General features: G+C 33.5%; 1 protein-coding gene across 1 annotated transcript; it reads right to left on the minus strand.

The window, feature by feature from the left end:
• Positions 1–314: 314 nt before the first annotated feature.
• Positions 315–13,823, minus strand: LOC125846414 (protein phosphatase 2C 70). Its single transcript, XM_049525822.1, has 13 exons — positions 13,423–13,823; positions 9,323–9,512; positions 9,051–9,248; positions 8,772–8,947; positions 8,484–8,642; positions 4,942–5,082; positions 4,802–4,863; positions 4,281–4,416; positions 3,876–3,970; positions 1,609–1,724; positions 1,396–1,525; positions 592–646; positions 315–512 (listed from the first exon to the last, which is right to left on the minus strand). The coding sequence occupies exons 1-13, from the start codon at positions 13,651–13,653 to the stop codon at positions 351–353; spliced, it is 1,851 nt and encodes a 616-aa protein (XP_049381779.1). The 5' UTR covers positions 13,654–13,823; the 3' UTR covers positions 315–350.
• Between the last annotated feature and the right edge of the window lie 6,627 nt (positions 13,824–20,450).

Here is a 20,450-nt window from a genome sequence, read left to right on the forward strand (position 1 = left end):
TTCAGAGTGAAAATGATATTTGAAAATTGTTAAATGTTTGCTTTTCACTCTTATACATTTGACCCTGAAACTACTCTTTCAAGTTATACAGAATCTGCAAACTGGCATTTGGATCCAAAAATATTCATATTCATCTTTCTATCTGATCGAAATAAATAAGGGTCACCATTGTTGAAGTTTGAGAATGTACAGACTACAGAGCTGAGAATTACATAAATATTAACATAAGGTTAGATCGAAAAGAAAAAAAAAATCAGAGAACTAATCTTCAATATTTTTTTTTCATTTTTTTTAAAAGAAAATCAACCATATATTTATCACTGTAAAATACTAGAGATATGAAGTAAATCCTATGAATCAAGTTTACAAGAAAGAATTCTATGGGCGTTGTCGAAATCTAAGAAAATTATTGAAGTGTTGTCTTTTGTACGCAATGTTCTGGCCTCGCTCAACAAAGAATTTGCTATTTTCTCTGCAGAAATTTCTTCCTCTGCTGAGATTCTCTCCTTTGCCTGCAATTTTTGAACATTGGTTAAGCTATAAATTTGATAAGAATATTATATGCAGGAACCACCAAAATGTTTTATATACCTGTTGGACTAGTTGAATTGCCTTCTTAACATTAACAACATCCCAGAAGCCATCACTGGAAGAACAAAGTTAAAGCAAGTTTTAAGCCAAACGACGTCACGCATAGCAGAACAGCAAATGACAAGAAAGTAACATATACTCCGCTATTTTTTATTTTTTTTATTGAGATAACCGCGGTGTCCGGGTCAACTTACACGCACCTCAACTAATTCCACGGGATACCTATCACCTCCCACCAGCAACAGGTACCAGGGTAACTCTGTCTACCAAAGCTAGGACAAATGGGTAGAACTCACCTAGTGTTTATTTGTCATCGCTAGGATTTGAACCTGAGACTTCATGGTTCTTAGCCACTTCATTGACCACTAGGTGACAACCTTGGGTGCAACTCTGCTGTGGTTTCTAACACTGGGTATACCTAATATTGGGACATACAGGATAAACGGAAACCAAATACAATATCAGTATCTACGGTAAATGCAAGACAACTACTTGGATTATGCTGTAGGTATCAAAATAAGGGTGTGAGTATATGATATAGGTAGGTGCAGTTCCTTTTACTAATCTTTAGCATGTTTTGAGGAATCTGGAAGAAATTTACTTATCGATGTCCTATCCCATTAGACACAAGCATGCTAAGGCAAACCATATAAAATAGATAACATGATGAAGGAAAACCTACTGGACAGTTTTTTTTTTTTCTTTAATTTCAGTAGAGGGTGTATGGGGAAATGAGAAGGAAAATCAGGATAAAAGGGAGAAAGAAACAGCTCTGTAGCAATACATGAGATGACATCAAATTACCTAGCTAACAGTGCGAATCCTTTGCTAGCTTGATGTATGTACACAACTTGACTAATATAAGGTTCTGAACTGAAGCGAACATCTTGCTGTTTAAGAAATTTGTCTCCGAGCATACGAGCAAGGTTTAAACCTAGTTAAGAGCAAGCAAATCAATTGCTGGTTGAATTAATATACAGGGGATACAAGCACACAGAAACAAAAGATTCTACTCACCACATAGTCTCGTTTCCCCATCTTTTAAAGGCTCCCCTGTTGCTTGGATACGCAGCCTTTCAGAGTGACTAGTTATTCTGTGATCTTCAGTCATTTTTGTCTGCTTCCCGTCAATACTGACTCAAACAAAAACAGAACAAAGAGTTTAAGCCAATTTATATTACATATGTCTCTAAATTCCCCCACCTTCCGTGGAATGAGTTGACAAGGTATGGCATCAAGAAAACTTGTAGCACATATAACATATCACTACGGCCTAGTACCTACAAATATGTACTATCAATCAATCAAATACTAATCCTAAACTAGTTGGATCAGCCATATAATTTCTAGTCATCCGTGAGGTTTATTTGGACCTATTTATTCTAATACTAAAAATCTGTTTTATAAGGTAAAGAGTGATGCTCTAAAGGTAGAGGTTCTCTAAATTGCACACTATCTCTAAACTAACAATGTTGCTCGCGCCAATTTACACGTCTACTTATACCAATACAGATATCAGGTAAATATACCCACCAAAACATAGGCAGATGGGGGGAAAATCAACTAGTTTTATAAAAAAATAATTAAAAAGGTAGTTTTATTAATATTTCCTTTGTTGGGATTCAAACTCTGATCTCCCATACTCTTCCTTCCAGCTTTATTGATCGCTAGACCACACCATGGGACGTAGCCCTAAGTGTCAAAGAATGACAAAAGTCTCACATTGGTGGTTCATGAGATAGGTGGACTCCTTATGAGGCTTGGGCAATCCTTCTTCCTTGGAGCTAGCTTTTGGGATGTGAGTTAGGCCTAAGACCTAATTTAACATGATATTAGAGCAGGGCCCATCTCACTCAATGTTGGAGCCCCAAAAATCAAAATTGCCTACGCACCAAATGCTAAGCATTGGGCGTGAGGTGGGGTGTCAAAGAATGACAAAAGTCCCACATTGGTGGTTAGTGAGATGGGTGGACTCCTTATAAGGCTTGGGCAATCCTCCTCCCTTTGAGCTAGCTATTGGGGTGTGAATTAAGCCTAAGTCCTAATTTAACACTAAGTTAACATAAAAGTGTCATAACAGTAAAAATTCTCATGAGAAAAGTGGATTCCATGCAAGAAACAACCATTAAATCTTAACCCTAATTAGCTGGTACTGTATGTGTAGATTCTTTGTTCAAATTGTGTAGTTTTCTTGCGCTTTAACGTTCATATAGGGCATGGTGAAACCATTTACCCATACTATTCCTATTTAATCCTCTATGTATGTTGTATACACCTTTTGTCAGATGAGATCATCTAATCTTGTATGATTGTACGCCCATTTTCACATCCGCATTTTTACGACAATCATTTGATGAATATGTTGGGCTATAAAGGCCCAATATCTACACTTATATTTTGGTCTCACAACAATATATGAAGAAATTTTCCAAACCACATATTCCAATCATAAGGCCAAGTTAGAACTACAACATATTAACAGAAAATTGGTTTATGTTCTCGTAACATTGCAAACTATTAAAGCTGGTAGCGAACTTCACCACCTATAGATATTAGTTATTTTCTTGATGAAAAAAAGTTACATCATACCAATTCAAGGCATAAATCTCAAAAATTGGATATAATAGTTTGAAGTTCTAGTCGTCTGAACAGAGCAATTGAGGAGATAAAACTATGATAACAATAGAAAATAGTACAAATGACTTCCTTAGCAAGTAAGTAGAACATACACGGACAATCCAGACCTAAGACAGTATTTGCACAACTACTTTATCTGCGGACCAGTGTATCTTTATTTTTAGTGACAGTGTTCAATTACATCCACCTTCAACTAATTGTGGGGCAGCCAAATAGTAAATCTGCACACGAAAGATGGGGGCATGGAGCAGATGAGCTGACACTCACATTGAATGTTGTAGCTGAGATTCAAATATGCAATCTCCAGGTTGTTATTCCTATGTCTCAACCACTCAGATTCAGTCTCCCCACCCCACCCCAAGACAAACCAACCAATATATCTTAGCATTGAATTAGAGTATTAATAAAAAATTATACTAACCATTCAAAGAACATTACACTACAGATGGATAAATCTGAGGAGTTTTCCAACAGAAGGGGTATTTAAACAAAAAGGCTGGCAACAGACCATGCAAAGAAAATAAGATCATTATTAAATACAAGACAAGAATGAAGAACATCAAAAGCAGCCAAATGCCATATTGAAATGCAGCCATGTATTTAATAGTTAACAAATGAAATTACTGATGGAAGTGTGATTGACGCACTTTACAACACAAGCTGAATCTCCAACGTTTGCACATTGCGCATAAAAATTCCCATCACCATCAGCCCAAACCAGAAGCACTGTTGCAGTACATCCCTGACAGATTTGTTGAAGCAATAAGGAAAATGTTAGTAAAATCTAACAAACTAAAACCTATAACAGCTTTCGCTCCTCCAAAGTAAGAGCATGTAAGTCTAACACTGATGTGCAGCATGAACTTAATAATCAAATAATTAAGGCAAGAAACATGAGAACAAGGGAAATCTGCACCAGCACATGGATAATGCATATAAATAACTTGATACACACAGAGACACAACTTACATACTTGCAACACACCAAGAGATAAAGCTTTAATCAGGTGAATAATGCATATAAGATTTACAAATTAAGTCTAGGTAAAAACCTCATAGTGGTGGTCTATACTTGCTTCCGTTTGAGAGAACGCCTCTCTAAGAACATCTGAAGCATCAGATTGTGATAATACCCTCTCCCTTCTATATGAATCTGACAGGATGCTAGCAACCATCTGAGGCATTATTCTGTATAAGGACAACAAAAACCATAAAGATAAAATTAGCACACAGGAGTGATGAAGAATTTACGAACTAGCAAAGACCAAATAGCAATGCATTCAGGAAATTCAACTAAAGATTTAATTTTTAAAGTTCATTCCTTAATTTCAATGACTAAAGAAGATGTGCTATCATCCAGAATATAGAATATTTCGCAACACATTTTCTCCATAATCCAAGAAAATTACAGCTTATATCATTGGCAGAAAATCAAAATTGCTTTGTGACTGGTAAATGATGAAAATATCATGCATGATCTGTGTCAAGATTACCTTTTAATTTTAGTGATGGAGCTGCCTAACGTACTGCCTTTTTTATATAAATATTACGTAACATATCGATTATAACTCACTTGCTGACAGATGCCGCAGCATCTGCTCCTCCGTGTCCGTCGCATATCCCAAACAATCCAAACTACAATGTCAAATATACAAATCTTTTGGTCATTATATTTTTGCCAGAAAAACAATATAAACCTTCCAATTGTAAAACCTTATCCGTTCCCGGAAGAGGCCAATGGTAATAGCAAACATCTTCCATAGGCAGCTTCTTTCCTCCTCGACGTACGGCCATGGCATCTGATGCTATACCAATCCCAAATGGGACCTGATCATTTTGGGATCTAATATGTACCTGGAATTAAAAAATCACATGACAATTAGCACCTACATACACGCCTGCAATCAAACACTAATTATTTGTCACATTTGTTACCCTTTTTTTAAGGTACTTATCACCAATTTTCTATTTTGGTTTTTCTGGGAGACATGTAAACTTTTCTGAAATGCCACCCATTTAAACAGTTTAATGACTAAAATTAAGCATTTCATGATTAATTCACTCCAATATACTAGGTTTTTTTTTGAACAGGTAACTCCAATACACTAGGTTTTCCACCCAAATATTAACAGTAGGTGGCTTGAAGAATCACGGTTGCTCATTGACACTCTTAAGTCTATACAATTGTAAACATATACTATACCAGAATATTATTCATCTTCCTACTACTTCCTCCCCATCCCAAAGAACTAAAATGGGTTACAAGGGCAAACCCGACTAACTTTGGTCTAGATTTAGGTATTGAATGATTTCTTTTTTATAATTGGTATTGAACAATTTACATTTTTGTTAATAAAACAAGTAAATTTTGAGATGTGTAAAAAGACATCCAAAAAAAGAAGCTAGAATCTTAAAATATCAACTGAAGTCAAAGAGGATGGGTTCACTCTCCAAAATGTCAGTAGGTGAATCTTCCTGCAAGGAAGTTGGTTAAACTTGTTAGGAATCACTCCTTCTCGCTCTATCCTTAACTCATTTGTTTCATTCAGTCGGGCTTTTATTCCTCTATAGGCCATACAGTACAATCAACTTTCTGGAAATACCAGATATTGCTTTTTAACAAAGAACATATACATATTACAAAACATTTTTTGGATAAACAGTGATATCCACGTCAGCATTTGCACACACCTCGAGTAACTCAATGGATATCTGCTACCTCTCAGCAATGATAACTATGTGAACCAAGACTTGAGCAAATGCAAAAAAATTCAAATAGTGTCGCCTCTGCTGGGATTAAAACCTTGGTTCCAAGGCTGTGACTGCACCTTTTTGACCACTAGGATAAGTAAGAGTAAGACAGACACAGACACTACAAGTTTAGCCAGCGAAATAAGAGTGAAGTTGAGGTGAGACAAATATTGAGGTAGCTAAATGTAGATATATTAGTTTTCTAGGTTCAATGTTCCTAAAGAATGGAACGATAGATAAAGATGTTACACATAAGATTAAAGTAGGATGCTTGATATGTGTCTCAGAAGTATTAGGTGATAGGAAGAGTGAATGTTGGGGCTCTTAAGCTCATTATATCCACAAGATGAGTGTTGCAGAGATGCGAATACTCAAATGGATATGCGGTCATACAAGATTAGATAAGATCATAAATGATCACATCCATATAAGGTGCAACCAACACATATAAATGGGAAAATTCTTGAGCTGGTTCAGCCACATGTTACGTAGGCCTCTAGATGCACACGGGTTCTTACATGTGAAAAGATGATTGAAGGTGTAAAAAGAGGAAGAGTTAGACCTAAAATCACATGGAAAGAATTATCTCAATATATTTAGGTTTTCTCTAAATGCAGGCAGATCGCAAAATCTAGAAAACAATGGAAGTTTGAAATCGGTATATGTGATAACAAAAAGAAGACTAGTGCTTATGAGAAGACTCTTACGGTGTGTTTGGTACAGAGGGAACATTTTCTAGCAAATGCTTTCCAAGTTTCCTAAGTATGGTTCCAAACATTTTCTCTAGGCAAACAAGTTCCTTAAAATGAGGAAAATGACTTCCCAAATGGAAGTAGGGAAAACAAATCGTGTAAGTGCATTCCAAGTTTATTGTCTCCTCTCCACCCACCCAATCCCCCTAACCCTCACCCCTTGATCATACCCCCATCCTGCCACCCCCGAACCCCCACTCCCCATCCCTACCCACCTCCATAATGTTTTGATAGATAACATAAAAAACTCTTGGATAATAATTTCTTGCTGACTTACCAAACACTAGATAAGATGAAAAAAAAAACACTTATTTTCCAAGAAAACAATTTCTTTTTTTGATGACAAGGGAAACCCGCAGCCGCTACCCTTTGGGTGCGCACAGGGTAACAAGAAAACAGTTTCTAGGAAATCCATTTCCGTGGAAAACATTTTCCTTCATACCAAACACACCCTAAGTATTTTAAAGATATGAGCACTAACTAGAGTATATTAGAGAACTCCAGTGTTGCATAATCTTTAAGTACTTAGCATGATATATTTTGGACCCAAACAGAACATTTATGATATCATTCACACCGCCGACTGCATCTAGCTAGGGATTGAGGGGAAGTCCTTGTATTAGATCAACTTTTTTATATTGAAAACCCATGCTAGGACTCATACCTTGCATTTGTATCATGCTAAAAGATTACTTCAATCCTAACCTTTACCTTATCAAAAAAAAAAAAAGAGATTACTTCAATCCCTTCTGAAAGCCTACTTTCTTATTCACCTTGTCATGATTGGTTTCAACTCTCATTTAATCAGGAGAGATCAAATTATCTATGTTTCAGTAGAATAAAGAGCAAACTGTAATTTCCATGATCAATCTGTAGCTCAATCCTTATTTTAATACCTATAGCAGTTAGAACATTCAACATTCTGTTCAAATGAAAAGAACCAATTTGGTTTCTTCATGTGAAATATAGTTTTGGAAAAGAACTTAAAGGCTTCATCAACTTCTATCACCCTCCATTCCTTTTTGGGAACCCCGCACCCTACATCATACAAGTTTACCAGCACCCCCTGAAAATGAACTTCTCAACCCAATACAAAAGCTGCTCAGATCACCACTAACTTGCAAGGGGTAGATTTAGAGCAAGGAGATGGAGGGACAGAGCATGATAGAAATGGTGGACAGATAACATCATTGAGGGAAGCCATGGTGAGAGCACAAAAATGGTGTTTCAAGGAGGCTATATATCTGGCAATTCTGCCTTGGAAGCTTACATGGAAGGTTAAAATACCATATAAAGTGGTAGTTTTTACTTGGTTGGTGGTGAAAGAGGCTGTACTTACACAAGAGAATCTTATGAAGAGGGGAGTACAGTTGTGCCCAAGATGTTGTTTTCTTTATGGGGGTGACAGGGAGGATGCTAGAGCCAGGGTGTTCATTAGTGCCATTGAGTTTCACTTCTTGCTGGTGCTCCTTGACTGTAGGTATCCTTTGTTTTCATAGCAACTCCTTGGTCATCAATTTTGCAACAAATAAATTCTAATAACTTTTCAAATAGCCAGCCTTGAATATAGTTATACATGGAAGTATTAGAAAGCAAAGATACTCTGTTAAAGTTGATGCCCTTTATTTAGTGGGGAGGATCACCAAGGAATTGTTTGTCTATTTATTCATTTATTTTGTGGGAGAGGGATGAGTCCATCATCAAATGAAGAACCTTAACATAGTGACAGCAGCACAAAGCCCATTCACTTACAAATATTCTTGAAGTTGTGCCAAGTGTTATTATGTCTCCATTTGCAAGCTCAATTGGATCGCCCCACTGTCTGCTCCCAGAATGAGGATTATGCACAGCATTGGAATTTACTAGTGTGCCATTCAAGCTACCCATGTCAACCAGCTCCCACCTCAATTTCTGAAACAATAGAAGTGAAATGCGTCTTCTATTTTATTTTCTTTTGCAAATTAATAACTAAGAAACAATACAACATGTTAATAACATCTGCCAAGATCCATAAGAATCCCTAATTTTCAATGGACATACATTTATATTCCAGTTTATCATAGCATGCTTGCCAGAAACCTCTGAATCCATTACCAAGATATCACTAGGTGTCACTCTTCCAAGAGTAAGTGGAAGCCTAGATGTATCTGTTGACTGCATGGAATGTTGAAGACCTTGACAGGGTCCTGAGATAACCTCCAGCATGAGGATGCTTCCTGCACTTCTAAAAGGAAAATATGATGACACTATTTACACACACTTCAAATCAAATGAGTGTAAAGAACATCAAGCACTTGTCACAGTGATAGAAGAAATTACTTTGATCTTTTGTATCTTTTGGAGCAAAATCTCCGAACTTCTCATTCTGTATTGCCAAATTCGGTCTGTACTTTACATCCTCTGGTCTGATGTGTTTCTGTTCTTCTGCTAACTGATTAAACACAAGTGGGCGCTTAAGCGTCTGGCCAACAGAAATATCTTCTGACGAATCACAAACATCCAGAACAAAACTGTCGGCTGGAAAAAGCAATTGAAGTTATGAACTATACGGAATAAAAAGCCAATGAACAAGAAAGGAAGGTGTTATATACTATGTGTTAATTGAGGATTTATGGAGGTCAGCCTTTGTTTATGAACAAGTCCTTGTGTCCAGGGTGAACCATAAGCCCCTTGATTCTGGTGACCACCTGCATCATGAGCATAACCTCTAGAATATTCATGACTCTGGCTTTCAACTATATGCAAATCATCTGAAATAAGAGGCCTCTCTATATCTTCACCCTACATAAAATATGAAAAATAGCAATTTCAAGAGAATGAACCATAAAGGGGTGGGGGAAGGAAGAGTCAAACTTATACTTTACAAACATGAATGATGAAACAACAACTAGGAAGATATTAACGTAACCACAGAATACGTAGTAGCTCCAGTAGCATCCTTTGAAAGTTATTTCATATCAGACAGAGAGTCAAAAGTAACATACTCTTGCATAGGAACAAGATAGTCCACAACCTACATTGATGGTTTTTTTGTTTGTTTGTTTTGGGGGTTTAGCAGTTTAGTAAGTACAGCCAAATCTTTTGTAAGGACTCAAAGCACTTTTACCAAGATATGAAGTGCCTAAAAAGACCAAGGCATGAGATGGTTAAAAAATTCATCTATGCGCGTTTATATGTTGACACCTTTCACATTCTAGCAAGCCATGACACTGGAACAGGGCAAGTACTTAGAAGTTTGGCTGGCCAACTAGAATTTTAACAACTTCATAGACAAAAAGAACAATGGATATATGTTAAAAACAAGAAAAGAACTTGGAAGAGGTGGGCTTAGTTATAGTTGTTTATTTGTATTAGGCCTAGGAGTGGGCACTATTAGGTTAAATTGAAAAAGCCGACAGAACCAAAGTTTCCGGTTTCATTTTTCGGTTTAAAGAGTAGAAAAGTTCAGTTAACCGGAAACCCCAAGTTATTTGTGAGCAGTTCCTTAAATTTTAGGCTTAAGTCATCAACCAACCCCTTTAAGTTGTCTGCATATTTCACTTAGACACTTCAACTAGGATTAGTACCTATCGAACACTCCAATCTTAAGAAATTTATACCCATTAAACACAAAATGTGAATCAGTCTACAGAATGTAACAAGTGTTTGATGTTATGATAAACCAACAAATAGAGCAATGATATGTGTCATAAAGGCTCAAAATAATAATAAAATGATTTTTTAATTTAATAAATAAAATAATGTTAGCCGTTAACCAAAAGAATTATCAGTCAAAAAAAAGAAAAAACTCATTTTCTAACTCCTGCCGACACCCTCCCCAGCTAAACCACCTAACCCTTTTCCCCCTTTTTTTCTTCATCCCCTCATCATCGTCCCCCACATTCCTATTTGGAGCTCACATGTTTTTTCTTGTAAGAATAAATCATAAAAAATAATCTTTCATTCAGATTTAAGTGTTAAATAGAAATCGTGAACACAAAATAATGTTTCTTTTAGTACCAGATCACATGGATGGAGTTGGCGGTGATCAGGTGGTCCGGTGATGGAAGGAGAAGAAGAAAGTTGATTCATGAATCTTTTTCTTTTGCAAGGAATGAAACTCAATAAAATAGCAAAAAAAAATTCCCAGGAGAAAAAATTTAGAGAGAATTTTGGAAGGTAAACATGGGGGCGAAGAAGACACTGACCTGAGGGGGGTGGGGGTTGCTTTTTCTTTTTAATTAAGAAATCATTATTTTCTAAAAATGAATGAAAATTTGTTTTTATTATTTACTTAGTGCCAAGTATCAATAAAAGAACAAAAAAACGCAAGCTTTTTCAATGAAAAATAAACATTATTTGAGATTCTTTCACGCGCCCAACAAAAGTGAGAAACACGTTTTTGCCACATCAGAATTTTGTGTTTGATAGGTACACCTGTTGAATAATTTAGGTGTTCGATAAGTACTAGTCATAGTTGAGGTGTCTAAGTGAATTATGCAAACAACATTAAGGGGTTGTTGATGACTTAAGCCTAAATTTTAAATGCGCATTTGTTAGTCCATTCAATTAGCCTCCATTAGAGCACTATCAGTCAGAAGCGCACCATCGAAAGAACCAAAGATCTTCACGCTTCATCCGCCACACGACCCATTTTACGCTAAAAGAATTCACCTCATCTCAGCTCACAACTTGTTTGATAAAACTCCCCACCAAAGCATTACTCCCTCCGTTTCAATTTGTTTCACCTACTTTCCTTTTTAGTCCAAATTCCAATAAAAAAGAATGACTCATTCCCTTTTAAGCAACTCTTTAATTCCAACTTTCCACAAGGCATGTTTATAACCACAAGATCAAAAAGTATTTTGGTACATTTGACATGTCTTTAATTTACAACCACAAGATTTAAAAATCTCCTTTATTTTCTTAAACTCCATCCCAAGTCAAAATAGGTCAAACAAATTGATACGGAGGGAGTACAAATTTAATTCCAATCAAGTTGGACTTGGGCGAAGAGCAAGACTACAAACATATAAGGGTTTTATCTGTTTCAAGGTTTTCTTATTTTATTTTGAAAAGGCACAACTGGAAATGTTCAAAATGAGGTAACCGGACAGAATTTCAGAAAATCAAACCAAACCGAATTAATTTTAGATCAATTTCCATTCACAATTTACAAACTGAAAACTGAACCAAACTATTCAAACTGAACCTACCGAACGCCCACCCCTAATTAGGCCCGTGTCATATAGAAGTTTTTATTCTGGTTAGAGACAATCATGTCTGTGGAAATATGAGCCTGAGGTTTAGAGAACTCCAAATTTGCCTTAGAAGGACAAAATATTTAGTAGATGAAATTGACATGAAAAAGTGAAATGGCTATAGAGGCTTCATTCAGGTGACCCCAATTAAACTGGAGCTGAGGCTTGATTAATAATAAATCAATATTGCTAAAGATAATACAATCAGTATATGATATCTAGGTTGTCATCTAGATAGCAGATATCATCTGCTATTTTTGGGTCTTACTCATGAAAAAAATATACTCGATCTGTTACTTTTTAATCTATTCCAAAAAGAATGACATACTTTTCCTTTTAAAAAGAATGACACTATTCTATGTTTGAAAACTCTTTAAATGTAAACTTCTCATTTCACCCTAATGAACAATGCGCCTATAGGCAGAGAAATATCATGGCATGTCTACAACCACAGGTTCTAGTGGTACTTTTGGACTTTGGTGTGTGCCAAAAATTGTCTTTCTACCTTAAACTCTGCACCCTGTCAAATACTACTTGTATAGAATGAAACTGAGGAAGTAGAGTGGTAGATACCTAGATGACTAGTTAAATATATTATGCGCCCCTGCTACCCAGACCTGTTATTTTCCTTATATGCAACGACTGATGACATAGGACATAGCTATTTGTATTAACTTAAGAAATTCATATGGTCCTCCAAAAGCCTCAACAGATACAAACCATGTCAAATACCACATTATAGGGACCATAAAACAGAATTTTGAACTGTAAGTACTGGACTACATACCTAGCAACATCTCATGTAAGGTAAGCGAAAATCGCCTCTTAGAACCTCCCAAGTAAAAAACCTCATGATGTAGATACCTCTTCATGAAAACCAAAGAATTTCCACCCCCTGGAACTTTAATTGCTTGATCATTATGGGATCACATTGACATTCAGTTCCTAATAGGAGAAAATAAACTTTTCCAAGTCTCAGAGTTTCTCCTCTGTCCAAGCTTACTCTCCTACACCACGTGAAAAACATAGTATCCCTAAATATAGGAACCAGACTGAGCTATCCACATTCAATTAAGAAAATTCACTAAACTAGGCAACAATACCAGCTTCCGAAACCAAGAAAGTTTCAAAATTTGCATCCCCAAATACAACTGCGCAGAACCAAACATCATGATCTATCAATGAAATCTCCCATCTCATTAGAACTATAATCAATCAACCAACCAACTACACCTCAATTCCAAACAAAAATGGGTCGAACCCACGGAACTATAAACCCTAGAAAATTTAATCCAAAGCAAGAAAAGTAGCAATCTTTTTTTACATCTCACCATATTATCCAAGAATCAAAACCCTATAAGCAAATAACACAAATACCATTTCATGTTATAATCACACAATAAGCAAAACCCCAAGTAACCCAATTGCATAAAATGAAAAAAAGGTCTGACCTTGATTGTGTTTTTATTGCGAAACACAGAGTTGGAGGAGACAGGATGAGAGTAGAAGAAACGCCATGGCTTATACTTGCAGGCGATTAAGATTAAAAAAATGATCAAAAGGAGCATAACAATAATTATAAAGATGGCCTCTTTGGATAAGAGAATGTTGTTGCTGGTGGTTAGAGTGGTCATGGCGATACTGCTGCTATCATCATCAGCACCTGGCATCGCCTTCACCATCGGTGAACCGTGTGATGTATGATGATGAGAGAGAAGACAATTCAACAATCTAATCTCACTCTATTTCTATCAAAATCCAACCAACCCTTTCTCTCTCGGCCAAGCGAGGTTCTCGCTTTGAAATGGTCGCATTTACTATTTTTTTTTTTCTCTCCCCTTTGTTTTCTCCATCCAAGAACCCCCCCTCCCCCCCCGCCACCCCCTATTTGTGTAGGAAAACTGGTTTGAGTTCTTCTAACTATTGAAAAAAAATTATTAGTCGAACTTTAATATGATTATCAGATATTTCATGATATGTATTCGTATTAGATAGTTCTTTCTTTTTTAATTTGAAGTTTTAATTTTGCTTTAACCAATATTTATGTCTTTTATCTTTTATTGGATGAGACTTAAATTTATACATCCTACTTGACATAATACAATCAGTTCAAGTATATATTTAACAAATTGTCATGTATAACGCGTGTCTCCATTTGTATAATTTTAGTGTCTATTTATGCATATTCAAAATTAGAGATAAGTTAAAGTCAAGTAAAAGAGCATATTTATGCAATATACTTTTAAAAATACCGATAAAAAAATATTTGGTAGAGAATATTTTTCTTTAAATAAGTTGTTATGATGTGAATTTAAATTAATTAGATTTTAATATTGGTGTCTATTATAGAATAGAAAATAAATAAACAATTACAGAGACGTATATTATTTTATTATAGCTTATAGTAGAAGTGAGAGTGATTTGGGGTTATACACACATATACACATGGAACTGTCAATTGTCAACGATCTAAATCTGATAAGTGATAATGGACCTTACTTGGTAGATGGGATTTGCCTAAATTATATCCTATTACTTAATTATCTCACTTTTTATCTTAATCATAAAATTAGAGTATTTTTGTCAATGATCAATTGATCCTTATTTACGCAATAAATGTTCTTTTACCTAATTCCAATTTCATTAAATATTGACATAATGAATCAGTAAATAATAAGTGTATAGTAGGTATATGTTTTTAAGGGCTAGGGTTATATACAAGTTAAGTGATCCAAAAACAAATGTGATATTTGATATTTGTGATAGTTTAAATCAACAAAAAAGGATACAAATCGGCTTAAATGATGCCTTTTAATGATTATAATATGTAATAGGGATTTTAATTCTAAAATTTAAATCTTCAACGTGTCAATCACACAAAAAAAAAGTATTTGTACTCATGAATTTCATAAAAGTTATCAATATAATTGTTTGAATTATCAATTGATGCAGTTTGTTGGTTTTCTTTGACAATGAGATATAGGGGGTGAATTTTCCTTTGGGAAGCTTACCTAAATATACCATAATTATAAAATTTATCATTTATAGCTATATATAAGTTTAGCACATGTATAATTTACTTTTAAAATATAGTGCTGATTTTTTTACTAAAACGAGTTTAATACATTTTAAGACACTTATAATATATTTATATTGCATGTAAAATTCACTTTTATATACAGTGTAATGTAATGTAATGTGATACATATATATTATATGCTTAATTCTTTTTTTTATACATAGTGTCTTATTTGGGGAAACTAAGCAAATACCCTATAAAAGTAAAATAATTACACTATATACTTCTAACTAATTTTGCTGAACTGATACTAAATCAGTATATATATATATATATTTAAGGTTTCTTGTTCAGAAATTACCCATTATGTATACTTTTGTGGTATCATTAAGATTTCTTGCTTAGAAATTACTCATTAGTCAATGATACTATAAGAGCGTGTGTGTGCGTGCGCGCGCGCGTGTGGTATCATTACCAAATGGTATCTCTAATAAATGATAATATGAAGAAAAGATAAAAGATAAAAGGACAAAAGAGAAAATAAAAATAATTAATGAGAAAGAACAAGGTAATTTATTTTATTTTCTCAAAAATGTGAAAATATAGAAAGAGAGGAAAAATAAATAAAAAAGAAGATAAACTAACAAAAAAAGTAGAAATAAAAAATTATTACCAAATGGTTTCTCTAATAAAGGACAAAATAAAATAAAAGAATAAAAGAGAAAATAAAAATAATAAATAAGAAAAGAATAAAAGAGAAAATAAAATAATAAATAATAAAAGAATAAAAGAGAAACAAAATAATAAACAAGAAAAGAATAAAAGAGAAAATAAAAATACTAAATGTGAAAGAACAAAAGAAATTAAGGATAGGTCAAAAAGAACAAATGATAAAAAAGAATTGGGGGTATGTGTTGTAAATTTTTTTTTCCAGAAAATGAGTATTTTTTGAATTACTTTGGATTAAAGTATGAACATGTAACTATTTTGTATTTTATGTCCCATTTATGAAGTTTCTCCATTTTTAAAATCAAAACAAGTCTAAACTTTTAATACATTTATAATATATATATATATATAAAATTCACTTTTAATACATAACACAATAACTATAGAAGGTAAATATTTTTTAAATATGATATATCAAGGTAATAAACAAAAGTATATTTAAAAATAGTAAATATTTTATTAAAAACCCCTCAAAAAGTAATTATCCTTTTTCCTTATGCTGGAAATAATCAAGCCCATACAAAATGAGAAGCCCATAGCCATTTGGTTTGGGTTCACCTGAAATTAGGTTGGACATCATCACATACATAAGTGTCTCTTTTGGGCTTCAAAATGAAAAAAAAAATTAAGAAAAGAATCACCCCATATTTTTTAGGGAAAATTGTATGAAATAACAAACCATTAATTCAAATTAAATGTTATAGCCATAGTTTATTTTATTTGTAATTCACACCAAACATCCCATTTTTTTGCCATCTGATTCGGTATACAATTAGTCATTTTTGGTATACAATTAGTCATTTTATACATTTCGGTATAAAATGTGTTTGTGCTTGTATAAAGTGAGAGAAAAGTGTATTTACAAATACAAATACATATATTTTCGTCCTATACACTTAAAATTATATAAATACAGATCTTATTATACAAATTACAATGTATAAATGAATTTATACAAAACTGAACAATTTGTATAAAATTTGATATATTTAGCGAATTATACAAATCAAAAGCTCCATAGCAAACATAAAATTTGCTATGGAGCGCAATTATGCAAACTATAGCTATAACATACAAATATGATTTTTATGTTTGCTATATGTGAAAGTTACTCTATTTTTTATTGGGAAAATTATCTAACTACACATCATTTTTTTCCTTATTTTCTACTATTTCAAAAAATTATAAAAATCCATTTTTTTCTCAAATTCTCTCATTTCCAGATACATTACTTCCAATCTTCCAATTCGACGATTTTCTTCTTTTTTTTCACGCCTATAATCACTCCACTTAACCAATTACCTTTATCACTCTATTTTTGTATTTCAAATATTTTTTCTCTTTCCAGTTAATTAATTTCAAATTAATCAAGAGATTTTCTTCTTAGTTCATTTTTTTCTTTCCAGTTCATCATCATCGTTGTTTTTTTTATTTTTTATTTTTTTGCTTTATCATCTACAAAATTTGGATACATATAGATGATGCTCCATCTTTTAGTATTGGGATTACCCAATTAGTTTGAACTACTCAAGATAATGTATGTTGTATTTTTTATTGTGATGATGAAGATTTTGTTGAAAATAGATCTAAACAAATAAAAGATTGATTATTCATGAAGAATCTGAAGTTTGAGAAGTCAAAATCGAAGAGGGATTTTGACTTCTAAATCTATTGTGAAAAAAGGCTCAAAAAAGGGGGGAAAGTCGGATTTGTCTCATCACGTCCGTCTCTATCAACAGCACAAGTTTTCAATGTATCTCGTTTATTTTGATTCTTAAAAGCAAAAGTTGTCAATGTATCAAACAATCCATTATTCATGAAAAAATCATAGATTAGAGAAGTCAAAGTCGAAGAAGGATGTATCTTCGGCCTCTAAATCGATCGGGGAAAAAACGTCCAAAAAAAGAGAAAAATATTGGATCTTGATTATAACGCTCATCGTTACCAAATGTACATAGTCTCAATGTATCTATTTTATTTTGTTTCATAATTTAGCTTTCTCATACAATGACTATGTATTATGCAATGTATCATGTTTATATTGATTATACTTATATATAACCTAATGTTGTTCATACTTCGACTAGGGAGTTTTATGCAATGTATCATGTTTATAGTTATTATACTGAAACATAACCTAATGTTACTAATACTTCAACTAGTGGATTATATGCAATGTATCATGTTTATATTTATTATACTGATACATAACCTAATGTTGCTGATAATTCGACTTGTGATTTTTATGTAATGTATCATATTTATATTTGTTATACTGATACATAACCTAATGTTGCTGATAATTCGACTAGTGGGTTTCATGTTCAATTCAAACGTACTTGATACGTAAGTAATGCATAATATATATATATATATATATCATTTGCCATATATCAAGCTCTATAATGTATCGGTAATATTTTCCAATCCCATCAAGTGGTTTTCAATTTGTTTTCCTTCGTACAAGATATACAATTTGGTTGTACAAGATGTGCAATTTTTCATTCACATGTATCTGATACACATTAATGGCCGTGATACATTTATACAAATTACTGCTAAATAATCATTCTTTTGCAATGATACATTCATACAAACTAACACTACATGTATCTGATACTTAATATCTATCATGCATTTATGTTGTTGATATAAGATCAAACACTTTACAAGTAATATTTACTTCTCTAGTGTATCTGTAGGATTGCAATACTTAGCAATTTACTAAATATTTTAGGAATAATAATGTGTCATGAGTAATATATCTATCTCGAAAAAAAAACTAAAAAAACTTTGGTCATGATACATTCATACAAATTAACATTACATGTATCTAATACGTAATGACTATCACACGGTAATGTATCGGTCTAAAACCAAACACCTTATGAAAAATCTTTACTATTTTAATGTATCATGTAGGATTATAATACTTAACAATTTACTAAATATTTTTAAAATAGCAATGTATCATGAGTAATATATACATCTCGAGATCATAAATCAACTACACAACATTTCTTCATTTTTTTTGTGTGTTGTATCAATGCATAGTAGATACATTGCAAATTCCGGCTCATATTTCTTCACCTCCAAGTACAAAGTAATAAAGATATTCATGATGTATCTTCTCAAAAGTTTTGATAATTTTGAATCAAATTTGAAAGGATCTTCGATGAATTGAGAGAAGAATTTTGAATCTCATTTTTTTGACAACTTTGAATAAAAATCGAGATATTCCGTGAATAACACTCCAATACATACTATATTCTGTATCGTTCATAACTCACCTCACTTTCTCAGATTCTTGAATGTCTCAACAAAATAGAGATATTCACGATGTATCAACTCAATTTTTCAATGATTTTGAATTGAAATTGAAAAGATTTTTGACAATTTGGGAGAAGAAATTTGAAATTCGAATTTTTTGAAGCTTTTATGCTTTTGGAAGAGATTGATTAGCAATGACAACAACATAATTGTATGCTTTATGGATTAGATATTTAATTTTACGTTTCTTTTTTTTTAAGCGCAACAAAAAAGATTTTGTTCCCTTTTTTAGCGCAGCAAAAGGATTCTTCTTGTATCAGAATTAATGTATCCCGATGGTGAATTAATGTATCCGGATGGTGACTTATGTATCCGAAAGGTTCAAATTTTAAGGGATTGTTGTAATTAGAAAAAGAGTAGGGATATATGTAATTTACTTTTTACACTATGAGATTTATGTAAGTTATACTTTTTTATTTAAGAGTTAATATTATAGTGTTATCTACTATTGTTTAAGGAAAAATTACGCGGATAAGCAAATATATACTAGTTAATTAGCTAACATAGTTATAGTTTATATTAATAATGGTTCGCAATTTAATTTTAGTTGTAATTACGTCGCCCCTCTCCTCTCTTCCTCTTTCCCGCCTCTTTAATACATATACAAATTATATATATACATATACAATTATATGACAGATATACAAATACAATTAGTCTCTCTCCACTCTCTGCCCTCTCTCGCTCGCAACTCTCCTCCTTCTCTCATTATCAGTCGCTAGATATACAAATACATATATATACCAATGACATATAAATAATTATCTGTTAGATATACATATATAATTTGTCTCTCTCCACTCTTTTCCCTCTCTCACTCGCCTCTCTCCCTCACTCTCCCAATCTCGCTCGCCACTCTCCTCCCTCTCCCAATCTCGCTCACCAGATATACAAATACATATGTATACCAATTATATATATACAATTATTTGATGGATATACATATACAATTTGATAGATATACATTTACAATTCGCTTCTCTCCACTTTTTGCCCTCTCACTCGTCTCTCTCTTCCTTTTCCCAATCTCGCTCTTCTCTCCTCCCTTAGGAAAATAACGAATTGAGATAATAAACAGAAAGAGAAAATTGTTGTATGATGTTGAAGAACAATGGGGAAAGAGAAAGAGAAAATTGTTGGAACCAACACGGGTTGTGGTGCACTGGTGAGAGTGTTTCACCCTTAACCAGAGGTCTTGGGTTCGAGCCCTGGGTATGGAGAAAATCTTGTTGGGAGTGCCACCCCCGAATGGGCCCTGCAGAGCGCGATCCGGATTTAGTCGGAGCTCTAACGTGGGCTCCGAACACTGGGTGGGAAACTAAAAAAAAATGTTGGAAGAGAAAATTGGGTAGAAGAGGATGTCGTGTGTAGGTTAAGAAATCTTTCGATGGTAATAATTGA

This window comes from Solanum stenotomum, chromosome 1 (assembly GCF_019186545.1).
Source record: "Solanum stenotomum isolate F172 chromosome 1, ASM1918654v1, whole genome shotgun sequence".
In the NCBI taxonomy this organism is placed as follows: Eukaryota; Viridiplantae; Streptophyta; class Magnoliopsida; order Solanales; family Solanaceae; genus Solanum; species Solanum stenotomum.